Raw genomic sequence first — 19701 nt, 5'->3', positions numbered from 1 at the left:
AGGCTTGTATTTTGTTTTGGGGGGACAATATTTTGAGATAATATTTCTCCATTAGAGCCCTAGCTATCCTGGTACTCACTATTTAGCATCTATCCCTGAGTGCTGGGATTAAAAGCATGCACCACTATGACCAGCTCCCACATGAAGGTAGCCCATGTCTTCTTGCCTTGACTGTTGTAGCAGCTACCACCTCCCCCTTGGCTTCTGACACACAGCGATTCTCCTGCCTCTGTTCCCAAGCACTGAGATCACACATGTGTGCCATTTCTCCTGCTTAACTTTTTACAAACTAGTCTCATGGAGTACAGATTCTAAGTTGGTAGGATTTTTCTCTCTCTCTCGGGACTTTGAGTATTTTAGGCAATTCTCTTCTTGCTTACTTCATAAAGCAGAGAGCCTGGGAGGGTGTGGATGGAAAAGTCAGACTTACCTCAGTAGACCTTGAGTGACTCATTATTATACATCACAATAATTTATAGCATAAATATACCAATGAGTTATCAAGGAAATGATCTAAGTGGCATCATGTTGGCACATTGCTGTGTGGGAAAAGTGGCTTGTAGAATATATGTCTTTCCTCAAGGAGGCCCGGTGAGTAAGGTTGATGTTTCACTATATGCAAATTCCTCTTGCTTCCAGAAAGTCTGAGGATGCAACTTTATCACTCCTTCTCCAAGAAGAAAGCTGAAAGAGATCTCTCTTCCTGTCTAAGCATAGAGAAGGACAGGATGGGAGAGGGTGTGTGTGTGTGTGTGTGTGTAATAGTCTGGTGTGCCGGTCTGGTGTGCAATGACACACCTGTGATGCTGGAGGTATTTACACATTCACAGGGCAGGAACCAGCAAATGCTTCTCTTGGCCATGCTATGTGTTCTCAAAGGCCACACCTTCAACCTCCATGGCCTTCAGGGAACATTTGGAGGCAAAGGTAGGCTGCTGTTTCTCTTTGGGGAAAGGCCAGAATTGGAAGTCATCCTTCCTTACTCACATACAGAAAGGCTGCCTGCTCCTACTTGCCCCTTCAGGACCTACTGCATTAGAAGACTGAGTTCCCCTTAGCATCCAATTCATGATTTTGGAAACTCTCCTGCCTTCTTGAGTTGGGTCTGCCAGGTGAACATACACTTAACCCACCATGTGCATCCCTCAGCTGGGGGAGACAGCAATCTCTACCTCTTCTATGCTCTGCCACAGACACCCTGAGAGGTCTGTGGAAGCACTTTCCCTTTGAGTGATGGGTGACCCATGCCATTTCCCCAGAGCACAGTGAGGACTGTGGTGTTTAGCTTTCTGTGGGAAATGCATAGCAAATAGCAGAGGCTGCTGGGCACATGGGCGGGATGCATCTTTGAGGCTGGTGCTGATGTAGGGCATCTGTGACAGGGTCCAGCAAAGTCCCCGGCTGCTGAGATTCAAATCTCAGCTGGTCTAAAGGTAGAGCCTCTTGTGTCTTATAAGAAGTGGCAGGATTTTCCCCCTTAGGGGCCTCCTTAGGAAGCAACGCTGAAGAAGGGAAGTGGGTAAAACATATGTTCTTATAAAGTAGAACCTGGATTTCATGGGGAAATTTTCTTGAAAATGAAACTTCCCTGTTGCTCCAAAGACTTCCTTAATCCACATTAGTGAAGTGAGCATGCGGCAGGGACCTCAGCTCGCCAACTGGGTGCAGACTGGACGGGATAGGCCATGCGTCTCCTGTGGATACAGGCTGGGATCTCCAGAGCTGGGCTTCAGTAGATAAGACTAACTGAGTTTCCTCAGGTTCTGCGAAACTGAAAATATTCTAATGTGAATGTGTCATCTTCTCAGGATGGTGGGTGCTGTGGCGGGAGTGGGAACAACCCAAACTGCTGCATGAACCAGATGAAAGACCAAACGGTAATGGCGCCTTTCTGTTTCCAGAGGTCTAGAGAGGGCGGGGCAGTCTCAGACCTGGGGGAGTGGCTCCGCTCCTCCCATGCCCCTCGGTGATGCTGAAGAAGGGACGATGGGAGGGCGTGGTGTTCAGATGCTGAAGATGCAGTGGTGCTCAACACTTCTGGGTTCCCCGGCTTGGCCTCCTTGTCCCTTCTCTGGAGCTGACTGTCCTCTCCCTGGGACGAGGAAGAGCCGGTTAGTCGTCTGAGCATGTGCCGCTCACTGTTCTCTTTCCTTGCAGGTTGCTCCCTCACCATCTTTATTCAAGCCAGAGGATTTCAAACCCTTAGATCCCACCCAAGACCCCATCTTTCCCCCAGAGTTGCTGGTAGGTGATGCTGGGAGAAGCCTAGCCAAATAAATACCTGTCGCGTGAGCCCTTGAGTTCTGCGTTGTTTCCATGGCTGCTGAGAACTTTGTACCCTTTCATCCTAGATTTCAGCTTAGCTCTCCTTCCTTTCTCTGCCGTTTCTAGGAAGTGAAGACCTTCTATCCCGTGCTCTCTTAGTATCCTTCCCTTCTCATTACATGTGTCATACAGTTACAGATCCCATGTCGCTGATGATCATCTGTTGATTAATTATTATATCTGCATCCACTCTGTGTCAATTTGTGGACCTCCTGGCTATCTGTATGTGTGAGCCCACCAAGTCATCTATAAGCAGCTTCCTTCTTTAAAGGAAGCATGGCTGCGTGAAGAGGACCCGAGCATGGCCTGAGGGTCTATCTTAGAGACACATCCTCGTGCCCACTTTCTCATTTTCATCTGTATTTATTGCAAGGAAAGAATGGAGCCTCCTCCAGTGTCTCTTGGGCACATGCTTTTGGGGACAGAGGCTCCTGAAGATGACCTCAGGAGGCGCAACAGGCCAGAGGATAGATCACCAGGGCTACCACTAGCATATCATTCTGTGGACTGTGAACCCTTGCAGACACCATCCGTTTGATACCTGGGAGTTTCTTTTCCCACTGAGTCATGCGTATCTAGTAGATTCAGCCCTCCTCTGCATGCTCTCTGCTCTCTGGACTCCTGACCTCCTGACCTCTAACCCTTCTCGTTCCTTGTCCACTGTGCCTCCTGGAGGCAGTGCAGGGTGGTGTCAGGAACTTGAGATTTCTGGTTTGGGCTCCTCATAGCAGGTAGATTTTGGGAGGTACCATAACCTCCATCTTCAGGTTGCTCTTTCAGCTGTGGCAGGGAAGCGCCTCTCTTACCAAGCTCTTCTCAAGGGTGCTATGTTGTACTGAATAGGGCCGACAGATGCTGTATGTAATCCCCCTCACTTTTGCCCTCGGCCTGTCCTTTTCCTTCTCAGTTCAGCATTAGACAAGCCAATAAATAGACTGACCCCAGTGCAGATTTAATGATTCCTCTGGGGAATGGTGGTAGGAAGGAGACAGTACAGCAAACTAATTATACTTCTCAGAGGCTGAAAGACACCACGCAGAAGCAGCTGCGTTTTGAAGGGGAGCGTGTGACCTGGATCCAGGCTTCAACCTTGGAGGAACTGCTCGACCTCAAAGCTCAGCACCCCGATGCCAAGCTGGTGGTGGGAAACACGGAGATAGGTAAGGCTGCTTGGGAACCTTTGGGCATTGCTGGGTTCTTTCGGCACCTCTGCTCTCTCCCTGAGAATCCCCTCCGCTCTCTACTCACTGCCCCACTGACTGCCCTCTGAGAACCCACTGAGCTCAGGGCATATGGACTCCCAAGACATTGACTTTGGAGCCAGTGAGACCTGGTTCGGTCCCTTCCTGTGTATCACAGGAAAGGTTCCTTGACTTCTCATTCTGTGTACAGGATGGTATCATGTCTCAAAGGGCTGCTTGAATACCAGGTGTGATCCATACACTTGCTGATTTTCTCCATGAGCATCCCTGGAGTGCCTCCTTTGACCCTTCCCATCTCTGGGAAGAACTAGGAACACAAAGATCTAAGAGGAAAAGTTCCTTCCCTCATAGCTTTCCTGGTTTAAGAGGGGTGGGAAAAATGCTGGCCAAGTGTCCAGGCCAATGTCTGATCAATGCTAGAGATCTCTAAATGGTGTGTATGTGTGTGTGTGTGTGTGATATACATGTTGACATGTGGTAGCCAAAGGAAGATAGGGAGTATCCTGGTCTTTCATGTTGTACCTTATGCCCCTGAAACAGGATCCTCAATGATTCTGGAGCTAAACTGAGCAAGCTCCACACAGTACTGGGGTTATGGGTGTTTGTAGCCACTCCTAGTCTTTTACATGAGTGTTAGGGATTTAAACCGAGGGACTCATGCTTGCAACTAAGTGTTCTTACCTGCTGATTAATCACCCTAGGATCTATAAATGTAATAAGGCAGAAGAGATGTTCAAGGGTAGCCATGCTGTATGGACCATGCCACTATCTGGGTCTAGGACTACAATAGCTGAACCAGCCAGGGAGGCTGAGGTTGTGTACTCCTAGCCCTGGTATTCCATGAGGCAAGAGCAGTGGCAGAGGGTCCAGGTTCCTGTTATCCTCTTTCTACTTCTAAACCTCGATTGGCTGGTATCTGTTCTGCTGCATATCAAACCCAGTGAAATCCAAGACGTTCACAGCACGGTGAAGGTTAGCTCAGAGGATCTCTGTTTGGTGTATGTGTTTGTATGTATGTATGTATGTATGTATGAATGTATGTATTGTGTGTGTGTGTGTGTGTGTGTGCATGTATGTATGTGTAGTGTAGTGTATGTGTTGAGGTGGTTGACACACCATGCTTGAGAATCAAAGCAGCTGTCTGAAATCTGCTCTGGTTTCTGAAGGAGCTCAATTCCTTAGATTCTGGTTGGATCCTCAGCCCAGTGAGGAGAGCCTTGCTTGGATCAGTGATGGAGCATAGAACTGACCCTGTCCTCAGAAGCACGAATAGGATACAGAGGCTGACATCTGTAGCTGTGCGACACTCAGTGTTTAGGGAACGAGGCGGGTCTCTGTGGTGTGCTTTTGAAGGCTGGACTCAGCAGCATTCATGGTAGTTGGTGCTCTTGCTGTCCATGTGGGTGTGGCTCTCAGGCCTTTGTCTCTCTAACTAGAGCTCTAGCGGCCCAGGGTAGCATGGTTGAAAGTGGCTACAAGGATCTTTGGGGATGTTTTGACTTTGGACACACTCCTCTCTGTGACTCAGCCAGTGCTCTGGGTTACATATAGTGACAACTTAAGCTTAGAATTAGAGATAATTTCTCAAGACCACTTCCAGCTGCTCTACTCCCTCCTCCTTATACACACACCACACAAAGTAAGCACCTACCTACAGCCAGTGCAGGGTGTGAGGGGAGCGAGGGCGGAACAATCCTTCCTAAGATGGAGCTCACAGCATCAGTCCATGTCCTGTCTTGGGGGTGGACTCCTAAAGCTGGGTTGCCCTTTGAAGTCCTCAGTCACATTAAGATGGAGAGTCTGGGGTTTCTGTTTCAACTCTCCCCGTCCGCAATCCTACTGGCAAGATTGAGAGGGACAGCGCATCATCTGGACCCCAGGAAACGGAGGGGCAGCATCAGCGGAGGCTTCTAGTGACTAGTTGGGGTAGACACAGAGCTGGACAAAGACGCAGCCCCGCACAGCCACTCACCTTGAGGAACCCACACAGAAACACTAGAGACTGGCAGACAGATTTGACATTTTGTGTCTCATTTTCCTCTTTTGTTTTAACTTCAGGATTAGATGTTTTTTGTCATGACATCCCATCCCTAACAATGTCTCCAGGACTGAGATGTGCTTGTTCTTAGCTGTGGATTTGAGCAAAATGGTTGGGACTAGTGAGATAGTTCAGTGGGGAAAAGACACTGGCTACATCAGTTTGATGACCTGAGTTCTGTGCCCGGGACCTTTGATGGAAGGGGAGAACCAACTCCTGAAAGCTGTGCTCTGATATTTACATGCACATCAAGGCATGCACATGATTCCATTGCATGCATATACATAAATAACCATTCTTTACAAAGTTGGACATTTCGGCACCTCGGGTTCCACATCTATAAACAGAAGCCTACAGTCCCTCACAGTGCTGTGAGGAGCATCATGTAAGTTCAAATATAAAGTGCTTAGAAGAATTTTGGACAGTCCTTAATGTCCCGTGGTTTTGAACGTCATCGCATTGCAGTGAATCTGAGTTCATTTCCTCGTATCTGTTTTTGAGAGAAAGGGAGAGATTATGACCAACAGTGCCCCTTCGTCTGTTCTGTTTCCTAAATCCGCACCTCTCCTGGTGCTAACGGGGCCGAGCACCCTGTGTGTGATGTGGGACAACTGCTAGGGTCTCTAACCCAGGTTTCTTGATTCTCAAAGGCATTGAAATGAAGTTTAAGAACATGTTGTTTCCTCTGATCGTCTGCCCAGCCTGGATCCCTGAACTGAATTCAGTGACACATGGGCCTGAGGGTAAGGCTGTCCTCTGCTTCCTCTGGAGTCCACCTGGTAAGGGGTAGGAGCGAGCTGGGAAGGAGGTAGCCCTCATCACCTTTCCCTCACTGAGTACATGCGGTCAGTGTTAGCAAGAGGCTTCTAGAATCCTGGTGTTGTCTCTGATCCTGATGACATTGGATCACATGGAGATGGAGAGGTGGGGATTACAATGCTTGTGAGACATTTTTTCTTCCTTCAAGCTAGAGCTTCACCTTCAGAGGTCTTTATTTTATTATTTTTTTGAGTTGAGAATACTGGATTACAGGAAAATATGTTGATTATAGGATGTAGAGATAAGAGCATAGTCCATTAGTAAAATCCCTTCTCTGGGCCCTGCAAAGATGGAAGCCTGGATTCAACCTGGCTTAGGTTTCACAGGAGCTGCCTATGATGGGTCTTTCCAGGTAGGAGTAGGAGTGACTTTATTTCCGGCATGTATCCCCAGGAATCTCCTTTGGAGCTGCTTGCCCCCTTAGTTTGGTAGAAAACGTCCTGACAGAGGCAGTCAATAATCTTCAAGAACATAAGACAGAGGTACTCAGAGGCGTGCTGGAGCAGCTACGCTGGTTTGCTGGCAAGCAGGTCAAGTCGGTGGCGGTAAGTCCCTTGTTCATAGACAGAGGGGAGGGGCTGGGGCCTGAGATTAGGTTTTCTGTAAGTCCCTGGGTACCAGTAATGGAGGATGACTGTGGGCCACTGAGAAACACTCGCAGTTCTCCCTCCAGACTGGAGAGACAGTGTCCTGCCTCCCTCTTCCTTAAGTTGCCCTCGATTCTCAGCAAGTAAATGAGAGACATGTTAGAGAGAAGCCAGATCTAGGTAGGTCCTTTCAGAGTGATCCAAAGGCAGAGCCCCCTCTGGAGGAGGAGGGAAGGGTCCATTTGTTGACCATTCTGTCAAGTCTTCAGAGCAGTCATAATATTTCTAGTTTGTAATGGGAACATTCATGTTCTGGTTTCGTTTGGGCTTCACATAGTTTATGGTATTGGGAGACAGCATTGTATATCCCCTCTGTTCTTTGAAGATTGCCTTTAAAGTTACAAGAGAACAGAATAGCACAGAACACTTGCAAACCCTCTACCCTGCCCAAGAACGTGCCACCTCTGGTTTCTGAGGAACGCAGATGCCGAAAGTGCCATTATGTCCCCCAGTTCTCCTAAAAGTGCTTCTGAGAAGGCTTGTTCTCAGTTCACACTGTTTTTCCTCCTTGGTCTGAGTCTTGTTCCATTTGCTTGTTTTGTCAAACTGCCAGAAAGTTCAGACCTGAAAGCAGCCAACTGTTCATCTCTGAGTTGTCCTCTTCTTCCTTGATCTCCATCTTGGGTTTCATTTCACTTGCTCTTTATAGCCTCTGTGATAACTCACCTCGATCCTTCCAGCATTAAAAAGTGGGGTGAGGGAGAACATTAGAAAGAGCCTGCCTCAGTTTACTGATGCATACACAGGTTTCTGAGCTGAGAACCCATCCCAGGTTTGTGTGTTTCCTTGAACGAGCGTGTCTCCCTGGGCTGCTCAGGCAGCCTGGTCCTCCAGTGCCCCCTGTGGCAACTGTCACCTCATGCCCTGTGGCAGGAGTCAGAGAAGCTCTCATTCACTCTCTGTTTGTCCTCACCAGTCCATCGGAGGGAACATCATCACCGCCAGCCCCATCTCTGATCTCAACCCAGTGTTCATGGCCAGTGGAGCCAAACTGACCCTTGTGTCTAGAGGTGAGCGCCTGAGGCAGAGACCCAGAAAGAATGACTTGGGGGAGGAAAGTTTTGCAACTTTGGTAATTTTCTAGAGAAACAAAGCCTCCGCAGTGGTCCCCAGTGTGTTAGGATTTGGATTTATAGCAGTTGCAATGGAATCTATCCATGGTGAGGGCTGCGAGAGTTAAGCATTTTCTTCCTTTTTGTTTATTTTTTTAATTTAATCTTTTTAACTAGTTACAAAGTAGCAGATTTTCTTGCAGCATTTTCATACATATTAGGTTAGTTGGGCCTCCACTCCATCTTCCTGTTCCCTACCCTGTCCTGGTTGTACCCTTCCGCCCCCAGTATTTCCTCTTCTACTTTATATCACATGCATTCTTTTGCTCTTCTTACCCTTGTACTTTAAAGCCCCTTGATCCTCATCATGGGTCCCTTCCTAGTTTCCAAGCCTCTACTCACATTCATCTCTTCAAAGTACATATATATAACATTAGAAGCTGGGCACTTCAGATGAGAGAAATTGCAGTGTTTGTCTTTCTGAGCCTGGGTTGCCTCACTTAATATGATATTTTCCAATTCTGCCCATTTCTCTGCAAATTTTGTAATTCCATTTTGGCCAATTGAAGTTCCAATTTCTCTGTGTATCACATTTTTGTTAAGCATCCATCTGTTGGTAGACATCGAGGTTGGTTCCGTCTTCTTGCTGCTATGAATGGAGCAGTGATAAACGTGGGTGTTATAGGTGTAGGGTCCTTTAGGTATTTGACCAGAAGGGAGATCGTCACACTGCTTCTAGCTTCATTCTCTTGAAGCCTCAACATTCATTTCTGTAGCCTTTTGTAGGGGATTCACAGTTGACTGGCCACCTGAATAAGCATGGGCTGGGACCAGAATATATGACAGTTCCCCCTGCAGTGAATTGTGACAACATGGGAGAACTATTGTGTTACCAGAGAAGCTTGTTAGATACTTACCACCCAAGTTACATATGCCACACTATCCAAATGGTAGGAACCCTTCTGAAATCCAGTTCCTAGATGCCAGCTACCAAAGGCAATTCTTGTCAGCTACCTTGGTGGAGGGTAGTGAACAGGGGAGTGACACAATTCTTTCTTGTTCTTACTCTGATTTCAGACTCAGTGGCTTTGCATGGTTGTTTGAGCTTGGCCATGGCAGGTGTATTTATACCATAAAATGACATGTACCACAGACCAGGGCATCCTTCCCTCAAAAAAGATGACAGACACTGATGAGAACACACTGTTTAAGGACCTCAGAAGGGGACTCGGTTCCAATTTTGCCAGCTGCTTCCTCTGACGGTGGCATCAGAGAGCACAGAGAGGAACTCCCCCCTCCCCATGACTGTCCCCTGCTCCCAGTGTATCCTGGCATGTGGCTGTCATTATCTTTTCTGCATATAGGCACCAAGAGAACTGTTCGGATGGACCACACCTTCTTCCCTGGCTACAGAAAGACTCTGCTCAGTCCAGAGGAGATACTGCTGTCCATTGAGATCCCCTACAGCCGGGAGGTAAGACAGTGGGAGTCACTCCAGGCTCTGCCCAAACTATACCACTGCTGGACTTCAGATAAGGAGCCAAAAGATACTCTCAGAACCATAGTTAGCACCTCTCAACTTCAACACTGATGCATTCTCGCTAACTTTGCCTCTGGCGAACCAACCGTTTCTGGACAAGGAGAAGTTGCAGGGCATAGACTATGGGACTCAACAGTCAGACCTGGGGCCTAGAGGGGCTTGCCTTACCTGTCTGAGCCCCTGTGCCCCGTGTAAAGTAGGCACAGTGTTACCTACTGTAGAGACTGTAGGGAAGACTGATGGGCTGAACTCATGAGGTAAAAACCATAAAAAGTAGATGTATGGACATCAACGGTGATCGTCAAGCAGTGGATCACATCCTTGTTTCTTGGGTATTCCTGCCTTGTGCCAGGGACATCATTTTCCCAACGTCAAGCGAATAGGTCCTGATGCCGAGTGAAGGAGCTGCTAAGGTGAGACCCTCACGGCTGACCTTGGGCTTGCTAGGGTGTTGGCTCCGACCTCACTCTGGCTGGCCACTGCTGGGTTTTGGCTTTGCGAGCAGCTTTACTCATATGTTTGGGCAGATGTGGCACCTTGGGGAGCTTGGCCTGCTGTAGTTCTCTCCTCTCAGCAGTCACCAGTTGAGAGCACAGCCACAGTGGACGTATTACAAGAATGTTCTAGGCAAGGCCAGCAAAACAGCTGTCAGGACAGCTACGGGTTACAGGAAGTGCTCAGCCCGTGTGGGAAGGGTTCGTCCTTGCAGATTTTGACCTCCTTAATGAGAATGCTAATTCAATTTGAGCAATTATGCCCCTGAGGTGGCCTCCTAATGATTTTCCAGCTTGTGTTTATAGACTATTTTCAGCAACGACTCTTGGAATTCTGAATTTCACAGATCACTAATTTTCTTTTTAATTGAGGAGGGACAGGAGATAGTCAGGTTTATATGGCTCTGCTTTTATTTCCCAGAGATTTTACTTTTAACAAAAGCTATCATTTGATAAGAGAGAGGCGATGTTACACTGTGAACTAGAAAGTTTATTAGAAAGGACACTGGTACCCTGACAGCTGGTAGCACCAGTGTGAGCACACGGAACCATGGCCTGCTCAGAACAGTTCAAGCTCTGGGCCAGGTGCTCCAAGCCATGTCAGCACGCAAGAATGATGCCTGGGAGTCTCCATGGCTCCTTCAGAACAAAGGACCTTTGGTGTTAATATAAATATGCAGACCCAGGGTGACCACAAAGTGGGGTGACCCGAGGAGCAACACAACGTGGAAGGCAGACATCACATGTTATCATTTTTCCTGGAAAGTGACTCATACTACCCTCCTCTCCATTGAAACAGACATGGTTCAGGCGCAGGACAGAGGCATGCTTCCAGCATGAAGCAACAGTTGCCTCATAGCAGGACTCAGGCTCACAGGGACCAGGATGTCTCTATTCTCAGTGTGCTGGTGGGAGGGACACATTACAGACATCTGGGAGCCTGTGCCACATCTCCCTGTGCCAGCTGGAGAGGCAGCATGCCAAGGAGTTCTCATTGAGGTCTCTGGAGGGACCAGTGGACTCTGATATGACTCCAGGATGGTTTTCTGGGCTTATCTTTCTCCTTCAGCTGCTTGCTCTGTAGACACCATCCCATCCCCGAGTCACCTGACTGGCAGGGGAGTCCTGACCCTTTCCAGATTCTGGGGATGTGACCCGGAACTCGCAGATGTGTAGTCCAAGAATATTTCTCATCTGTGCTCCCACTGATTTACAAAGCACAGACACACCCTCCCCATCTCTCTTACCTCCTGTCTAGTAGTCCCTATGTTTCATGCTGGCCATTTGCTATGCTTGCAAACTGTGGGGAATGCCAATTCTCTCTTTTTTTTTCTTTTCTTTTTTTAGGGTGAGTTTTTCTCAGCCTTCAAGCAGGCCTCCCGGAGAGAAGATGACATCGCCAAGGTGACTAGTGGCATGAGAGTCTTGTTCAAGCCAGGAACCACTGAAGTGCAGGAACTGTCCCTTTGTTATGGAGGGATGGCTGACAGAACTATCTCAGCCCTCAAGACCACTCCCAGGCAGCTCTCCAAGTAAGCCGGGTGCCGGGATGTTACTATTGCTGCTCCTGCATCTGCTATTGCATTGCTCCTTCTGGCAATGCTTCTAATTCTGCAGCCATGACTACCGCTGCTGGGGTCTCACAGCTGCTGTCATCCATTCCAATGCCATGGTCTGGCTAGCAGCACTGCAGTGGTAGTATCTGCTGCTCCTGTTGCTGCTCCTGCCACTGGCCCTTCTATTCTCAGTCTCTTATTATGAACACAGACATTGGTAACCCTATAGTCGGGGTTATCTTTATTAGCATTACTGCTGCTGCTCCTCTTACCACTGCTAGCCCTGCCAGCACCATTACAAGCTATGGGTACTGTTAAAGCTATTGCTGCTAGCAGCATGCGGATACTGTTACTATGGCTGCTTTCTGCCATCACTGTTGCTCCTACTACACTGCAGTCACAACTGCTGCTACTGTTACTACTGACAGCAGCATTATTGCCATCACCACTACCAGTTCCATAGTTGCAGTATTTCTGGTGCCATTCCTAGTGATGCCACTGCTTCTACTGTTACTGCCTCCCTCCCCAGTGTTACCATTATTATGTTTACCACCATGCCTCTCACTGCCATTGAAAGTATTACAACTAATAGTATTACTGCTGCTGTTGAGGGTGTCACCATTATTTCTACTACCATATTACTATTACTACTACTAGTATTATTGCCACTACCCCTGGTATTCACACTCTTATTATTAATCCCACTTCTACTACAACGAGGGCTGCCACACGGTAGCAGTTGTGCCGGGTGCTTCACCAGCATTATCTTGTGTGATCCTTAGAACGGCCGCATAGAAGAGGGAACGTGAAATTCGGTTCCTTGGCTCCACCACTAACCAGATGAGGAACAGGAGTCATATTAATTAGTCCCTCTGTGCCAATATTTCTCAGTGATAAAATGGGCATCAGACTTCTCCCTACTATAGTGTTTAATTAAACAAAAACTAACAACTCATATAAAGTACTTAGGGCATTGCCTAGTACATTATAAGAACCCTAAGTAACTATTATTTTGGGGATTTAAAAATATGCGCAAGTAATACTATATAAACGAAACAGGTTATATTTAGTAATATATCCATGCAATAACAATGAAAAAAAGGAGACATGAGTTTGAAGGAGAGTGTGGAGGGCTATATGAGAGGGTTTGGAGAGAGGAAAGGGAAGGAAGAAATATAATTATATTATAATCTCAAAAATTAAAAATAATCTCTTTATACAGATATCTATCTAGATCTATCTATCTATCTATCTATCTATCTATCTATCTATCTATCTATGTAGGTATGATTAGGGGACTAAGGCACCAGAAGGTAGAGTATTTTGCCTGCAGTTGTGCAGTTCATGACATGTGAGCCAAAGCCTGAACCCAGGCCTTTTCGGCAGAGGCCTTGGGGGTTACGCTCCACACTGAGTGATGGGGCTGGGTGGGAGGAAGCAAACCCACATTCTGCCCTCTTCCAGGTCCTGGGATGAGGAGCTGCTGCAGGATGTGTGTGCTGGCCTGGCAGAGGAGCTGCACCTGGCCCCCAACGCCCCTGGTGGTATGGTGGAGTTCCGACGCACCCTCACCCTCAGCTTCTTCTTCAAGTTCTACCTGACAGTACTCCAGAAGCTGGGCAGAGTGAACCCTGGGAATGTGAGTGTGGGGCAGAGTCTCTTCAGCACTGTGTTTGGGGACTCAGCAGAGTGGGCTTGGCGGCAAAGTAGCTCCTCCCCTTCATCATCTGAGAGCAGAAGAGCAGGGGTCAGGACAACCTGGGACAGTGCCAGCACCTCATCTACCAATGCCTGCCTTTGGGGCTGTAGGTATCACTTTGTAGACAGATTTAGAATTATGATTAGTAAAGGGATTTATACCCCAGCTTGCTCTTCTTGAGATCATGTAGAGACTGTCTTCCATATCATTAGATACTTCCAGAGTGATGGGGAGTAAGGAAGACTTGCGGTAGGGTGTTATTCCAACAAAGAGCAGCTTGCATACGTGTGGAAAGTCAGAGGTGTTGGGCAAGGAAGTGAGCATTCAGGGCACAGGATCAAGGTGAGCGGGGATGTAGTTGGTGTGGTTATTGAACACTGAGTCCCAAGAGCCCATATTTGAATTTTGAGAAAGATCTACCATAGTCCTCAAAACTCTAGGATGAGGGGATGGGGGAATGAGGCAATGGGGGATGAGGGGATGGGGGAATGAGGGAATGGAGGATGAGGGGATGGGGGAATGAGGGAATGGGGGATGAGGGAATGGGGGGATGAAGGGATGGGGGAATGAGGGGATGGGGGATGGGGAGATGAGGGGATGGGTGATGGGGAGATGAGGGGATGGGTAAATGAGGGGATGGAGGGTGAGGGGATGGGGGATTGAGGAGTGGAGGGGATGAGGGGATAAGGGGATGGAGGATTGGGGAATGGAGGGGATGGGGGCATGAGGGGATGGGGGAAGACTCATCGTTTTTATTACTTGTGGATGGGGGAAGAAAATGATATGGCATAGTCCTAGCCTCCTCTGTTACATCACTTCCACAGGGGTGTGGTAACCTGGACCCCACCTTTGCCAGTGCCACTCTGCTCTTTCAGAAGGACCCTCCAGCTAACGCCCAGCTTTTCCAAGTGAGTACACGTGGCATGTTTAATATCAGGGCCCCGCAGACACATGTGATGCCTTGTGGCTGAGCTTTGGCAAATGGCTGACTTGAATGGAGTGCAGATGCTTAAAGCCCCTCACCCGGTGCTTGAGCATCCAGGGAAGAACACCAGGGTCATATTGCCGCAGTGCAGCTTCTTGTCCTCGTTAGCCTCAGTTTCTCTCTTAGGGCTGGATGCTAAACTGCATCTGTTACTTAGGAAAAAGAAAAATGTATTTTGTCTTTCCTGACCCCTAATGTGTGAATCCAAAAATCTTCTTGAAGATGCATGTATAGATGAGCATATGCAAGAAAGGACATCATTCTAACAAGTTTGGGGAATGTACTAGGTAAAATGTCAGCACATTTCAGATTTTGCAAGCCATACAGAGTATTGCCATGTGTAAGTTCAGTCACTGTAGCACAAAATGGCTGTAAACTTATAAATGAATGAGGGGCTGGGATAGAGCTCAGTGGGCAGAAAAGAGCTGCAGGGGGGCATCCCTCCCGTCCCAGCATTTGGGACGTAGAAGCAGGGGGATCAGGAGGAGTTTGAAGCTGTCTTCAGCTACACAGAAAATTGGAGTACCACCCAGGAAACAGGAGATTCTCTCTTTTTAAAAACAACACAAACCATTCAAATGAATAAGTTCAGTAACTATTTATAGAATCAAACACTGGCTGCAATCTGATGAGCCCCAAGTTGGTGGCCTACAGATGAACTCTAGGGCAGGGCTGCCTGATCAGATTCCAAAGTTTGTCCTGTCTTTATTCTGTAACCTTGGGCAAACCGCCTCTGTGCTTCTTAGGAAAGTCAGTTACCTCCCTCGTGGCTAATGATGGACTTGTTTAACAGTATGGGGGAGGGAGAGGATTGAAGTGTGTTAGTGTGTTTGCCAGGCTGCCTGCCTGGTGCTACAGTATTGGCCTGGCAAGGATAAGACCTTGGGTCTATCTCTAGTAATGAAAAATAAAATCAGACCACTTAAAAGTCTGTGACTCGTAAAAATGCTCAGTAAGTATTAGACTCTTTACTACTCTGAAAAACAAATAAGATAGAAATTGATTATAAGGTTAATAAAACATTCTGGGAACTACAGTAAAGTATGAACAAGGAAATAAAAGTCACCCAAAATCTCACCTCCAAAAGAAAGTCATTGTGTTTTTATTTATTTCTATTTTTCTTCTCCTTACGTGGTTATACATACTTGATGTTAGCAGCATGTGCTGTTTTTGTATAAAGTCAATCAACATACACACATATGAAAAGTTTTATGCTTAATATAAGCATTCTTTCTTCTGTTTTAAATTCCTTAAAAGTATGTTTTAATGACTGCATACTATTCTGCCGCATTAATACAGTATAACCCAGTTTGCAGCTAATGCACATTTAGTTTCTTTTGTTGTTTCTTGATGTGTTGATACTATGAGTACCTTGTCAGTGACTTCTTAGGTGCCCTCTGGCCTTCCCTAGTTCTCAGTGTCCCCTGGGCCCATAGAGGAACAGTGTCCTCAGAAGCCTGACTGGTGACCATATTATTTCAGGAGGTGCCGAAGGATCAGTCTGAGGAGGACATGGTGGGCCGGCCCCTGCCTCACCTGGCTGCTGAAATGCAGGCCTCCGGGCAGGCTGTGTACTGTGACGATATTCCCCGCTATGAGAACGAGTTGTCTCTCAAGCTGGTCACCAGCACCCGGGCCCATGCTAAGATCACGTGAGTGTTGCTTCCCAGGGAGTCAGTGAGAGGCATGCTCTGGCGGAACTGAAGATGGAGGCCCCTTGAGGATCCCCCATCCTAGATCGGAGGCAGGAAGTCCTCTTAAACCCACCAGATCAGCAGGAAGACTCGGGCTCCACGCATGGTACCTGAAGTTCTCCTGGAGGGAGGGGAAGAGGGCAAGATGACAGTCTCAGAGATGAGCAGGGTGGTCACCCTTGGCCTGAAAAGCCCTGAGTGTAGATGGCAAGCTCCTAACAGGACCAGGTCAGACTTACATTCAGAGCCTGGGCCGAACACACGACACAGAAGTTAAAAAAAATGCTAGCTGACACTGCAGGAAGGAACCTAACTAGCCTTAGCCCCACAAAGCTGGTATTGGACCCTGAAAGAGCTACAGGGCAGGTGTAGCTGCTGAGAACCCTATCTGCTCTGGAGTTTGTAAAGGGGTGTTTGTAGGGTCCCCAAATGTGTCCACACAGCACCTAGCAGAGAACAGCCATACCTGTTAATTAGATTCTAAGAGCTGATCAGCAACAGTTACCACTAAGGCAATGGTAGTGGCAAGCATAGTGCTTAACACTCAACATAGCACCTGGTGCTTGCCGCCTGGTTTTACACATTTTACATATATTGGCTCATTTGTAGATAAAGTTTCTGTTCTGCCTGGTCCCACAGCTAGTTAGCCACAATTAAACACACAGAGACTTATATTAATTATAAACGGTTTGGCTGATGGCTCAGGCTTCTTATTGGCTAGCTCGCTGTCTCTTAACTATTAACACGTTTTTATTAATCTAAGTGTTTCCACCTGGTCTTATCTTATCGGAGAATGCTCCAGCATGTTACTCTTTCAGTGGCTTCATGACATCTCTCTTGCAGCTTCTCTCCCCAGAATTCTCCTCCTCTGTTAGCTCTGCCTATACTTCCTGCCTGGCTACAAGCTAATCAGTGTTTTATTCATCAGCCAATAAGAGAAACATCTACTCATAGCATGCAGAAGGACATCCCCCATCACTTACTCCTTACAACCACCCTGTAGGCAGATGCTGCAGAAGAGCTGAGGCATAAGCAGGAGGAGCTTCCTGGCCTGGATGTGTGATTGGCAGGTGGTAGGGGCTGTGTTTGAGACTGAGCGGCTTTGGGAACTGCCGCCATGACACCTGAGCTTCATCCTCTGGTGGCACTGGACATAGCCTGTGGCTGGGCAGAACACCCAGGAATCTCTCTCTCAGGCTCTGCCTTGGGGCAGACCCAGGCTTCCCTGTCAACCTTTCCTTGCTGGGGTTCCTAACCTAGAGACAGGCTCCAAGCATGGGGAGCTAGATACAAAATGCCTAACAAGGTAATCAACTTTTCCAGGCCTTGGGGGAAGTATTTCAGTTGACTGACAGCCAGGGCTAGAGGTGAGCCCTTTTGCTTGGTCCTTGCCCAGAGCCCATGCTAACAGTGTCATGACTCATATTGTCTACACTCCAGCACCCTCCATCCCATCGATGTGTGAGTGGATGGGTGGGAAGGGTGAAGCTTCACTGCCTGGTGGTGTCCTCATGGCTGCACTTGGTTATAATCCCAGATATGTTGCTTTCTGGCTGGGTGACTTTGGACAAGCTAATTGACTCCCCCAAACTTTCATTTCCTTAAATGTAATATGGGGATAATGGTAATTCCTTTTTTATTTTTGTTTTTCTTTTAAATGAGGATTAACTGTTTCAGAGATGATTCTTTCAAGACACTTTCTAGAACTTTCCCCAAGCTGCCTCTGCTCTGTAGTCTGTTAAACTTAGCCAATTCCAGCATCCTCCTTCTAGGTCAGCATTGCCTAATTGTGTGTAGGATACCCTGCTCTTGGCACAGCACTATTAATTTATGGAATTGGTCTGTGATCAGGGCCATTGTACCCATGGCATAGCAAAGGCCCCAAAGTGCTTGTTCCAGTGAAATATGTTTTAACCAGAGCCTTCCAGAGTTATTGCTGCTCTCTTGGATAAGGCTCCGTGTACTTGGAATCCAGACTGGGACTAACATCTGGTATGTGGTTATCCTGTCCACCCCGTGTCCCCAACAGCGTTTGGCACAATAGCCTTGCTGTGGAAGGCATTCAATCACCATTTTCAGAAGAGGATAGAAATGAGTTAGGATCTAACAGTGAAGAAGACCGAGATGGGAAGAATGAGAGCAGAGGAAGGATAATTGAATGAGACAGGCTGTCCAGGCCAGATGATGTGTCTCTTGCCTCAGTGTGCTGACCTGGTTCCTCACTCTGTTCATTACCCAGGTCCATAGATGATTCAGAAGCCAAGAAGGTGCCAGGGTTCTGTGACTTCTTCACTGCAAAAGATATTCCTGGTAGTAACGAAACTGGCATTTTCAACGATGAAACTGTCTTTGCAAAGGATAAGGTATATTTGAACTTGTCATCAGAAATAACTGGAATAAATGACATGGTTTTAATGTGTACTCATTGTTCCAAATTCCTAATCTTGCATATAGTGTGGCCATCATGTAATTGGTCAGTATTTGGGATAATCTACAAAGGGGCAGACTATGTTATTTGGTTGTTTAATTGATGACTGCTCTTCTGGCATAATGGGAGACTGTGCCAGAATGGCAGGAGAACAAAGGTATATAAGTCTAGCACTAATCTCCTTCACTAAAGAAAACAAGAATATGTTAAATAAGCTAACTAGGAATGAGCTCATAATCCCACCATTAAGTGTAGACAATCCACTCCTATTAGAGTTCATTTACTAATTTCAAGTGTATGAAAAAAATCTGCAATAATAATGTCTCCAAGGCCTGAAGATAGTTGCTACAAAATTCCTTATGCTTCAGTCGCAGATAGCTCCCAGATGCTCATTTTATAACTCCAATACTGACTAAAGGCTGCAAATTAGAGTCGAGTAGGTGTTGCTGAAGGCCAATCACCATTTTTCTTTAAATATTAATGTGAGGGTGAAGCAAAGAATGAAAACCTGCAAACACAAGGACTCCAATGGCATTTATGGAAGAAAATACATAAAGTTTTTGGTAGAAGAACGGATTACTTTATCAATGTCTAGAGCCCAGGAGTACTGCAAACATTTTAGAGTCAACTAGGTACAAGCAGGTTCATACTGCAGAACCAGTTAGGTAGCATACTTATGGGTCCTTCAGCGGGAACTTCCAGAGGCTTGCAGGCCAACTGTTGCTTCTTGTTAGAAAATCTTGCATCTGAATATGATAAGCTATATAATCTTTTTATTTTTTGGTGTTTACAAGACAGGGTTTCTCTGTATTGTTTTGGAGGCTATCGGTCCAGCCCAGCCTCGAACTCACAGAGATCCACCTGCCTCTGCCTCCTGAGTGCTGGGATTAAAGGCGTGTGCCACCACCGCCCGGCGTCCCAATTATTTTCTGATGAGTATCTGATGAAAAATATCCCCGAAGGAGATCCACCATGAGTTCTGTAGGAGATGCTTGGTCTTCTATGCACTCGTACAAACATGAAGGCCCGAGTTCACATCCCCAGCAGCACCCATGTAAAACGCCAGCTGTATAATCTAGACAGGTAGATCTCCAAAGCTCACTGGCCAGTCAGTCCAGCCAATCTCTGAGTTCCAGATTCAGTGAGAGACCCTGTCTCAAAAATAAGGTCTACGTAGAGCAGCTGAGGAGGATATCTGATGCTGACCTCTGACCTCCACAAG

At 47.1% G+C, this 19701-nt stretch overlaps 1 protein-coding gene across 1 annotated transcript in view; it reads left to right on the top strand.

The window, feature by feature from the left end:
- The window catches only part of Xdh (xanthine dehydrogenase), a 62948-nt gene that overhangs the window by 20804 nt on the left and 22443 nt on the right, over positions 1-19701 (top strand). The window contains exons 7-18 of the mRNA XM_005073579.4: positions 1809-1877; positions 2158-2244; positions 3344-3485; positions 6216-6308; positions 6778-6929; positions 7948-8041; positions 9448-9557; positions 11465-11649; positions 13138-13312; positions 14197-14280; positions 15840-16009; positions 18291-18414. Of these exons, the coding sequence (XP_005073636.1) occupies positions 1809-1877; positions 2158-2244; positions 3344-3485; positions 6216-6308; positions 6778-6929; positions 7948-8041; positions 9448-9557; positions 11465-11649; positions 13138-13312; positions 14197-14280; positions 15840-16009; positions 18291-18414 (1485 nt within the window). The remainder of the gene's footprint in view (positions 1-1808; positions 1878-2157; positions 2245-3343; positions 3486-6215; positions 6309-6777; positions 6930-7947; positions 8042-9447; positions 9558-11464; positions 11650-13137; positions 13313-14196; positions 14281-15839; positions 16010-18290; positions 18415-19701) is intronic.

Source organism: Mesocricetus auratus, unplaced genomic scaffold (genome assembly GCF_017639785.1).
Source record: "Mesocricetus auratus isolate SY011 unplaced genomic scaffold, BCM_Maur_2.0 Super-Scaffold_100024, whole genome shotgun sequence".
NCBI lineage: Eukaryota > Metazoa > Chordata > Mammalia > Rodentia > Cricetidae > Mesocricetus > Mesocricetus auratus.
This window is presented reverse-complemented; position numbering and strand designations above follow the sequence as displayed.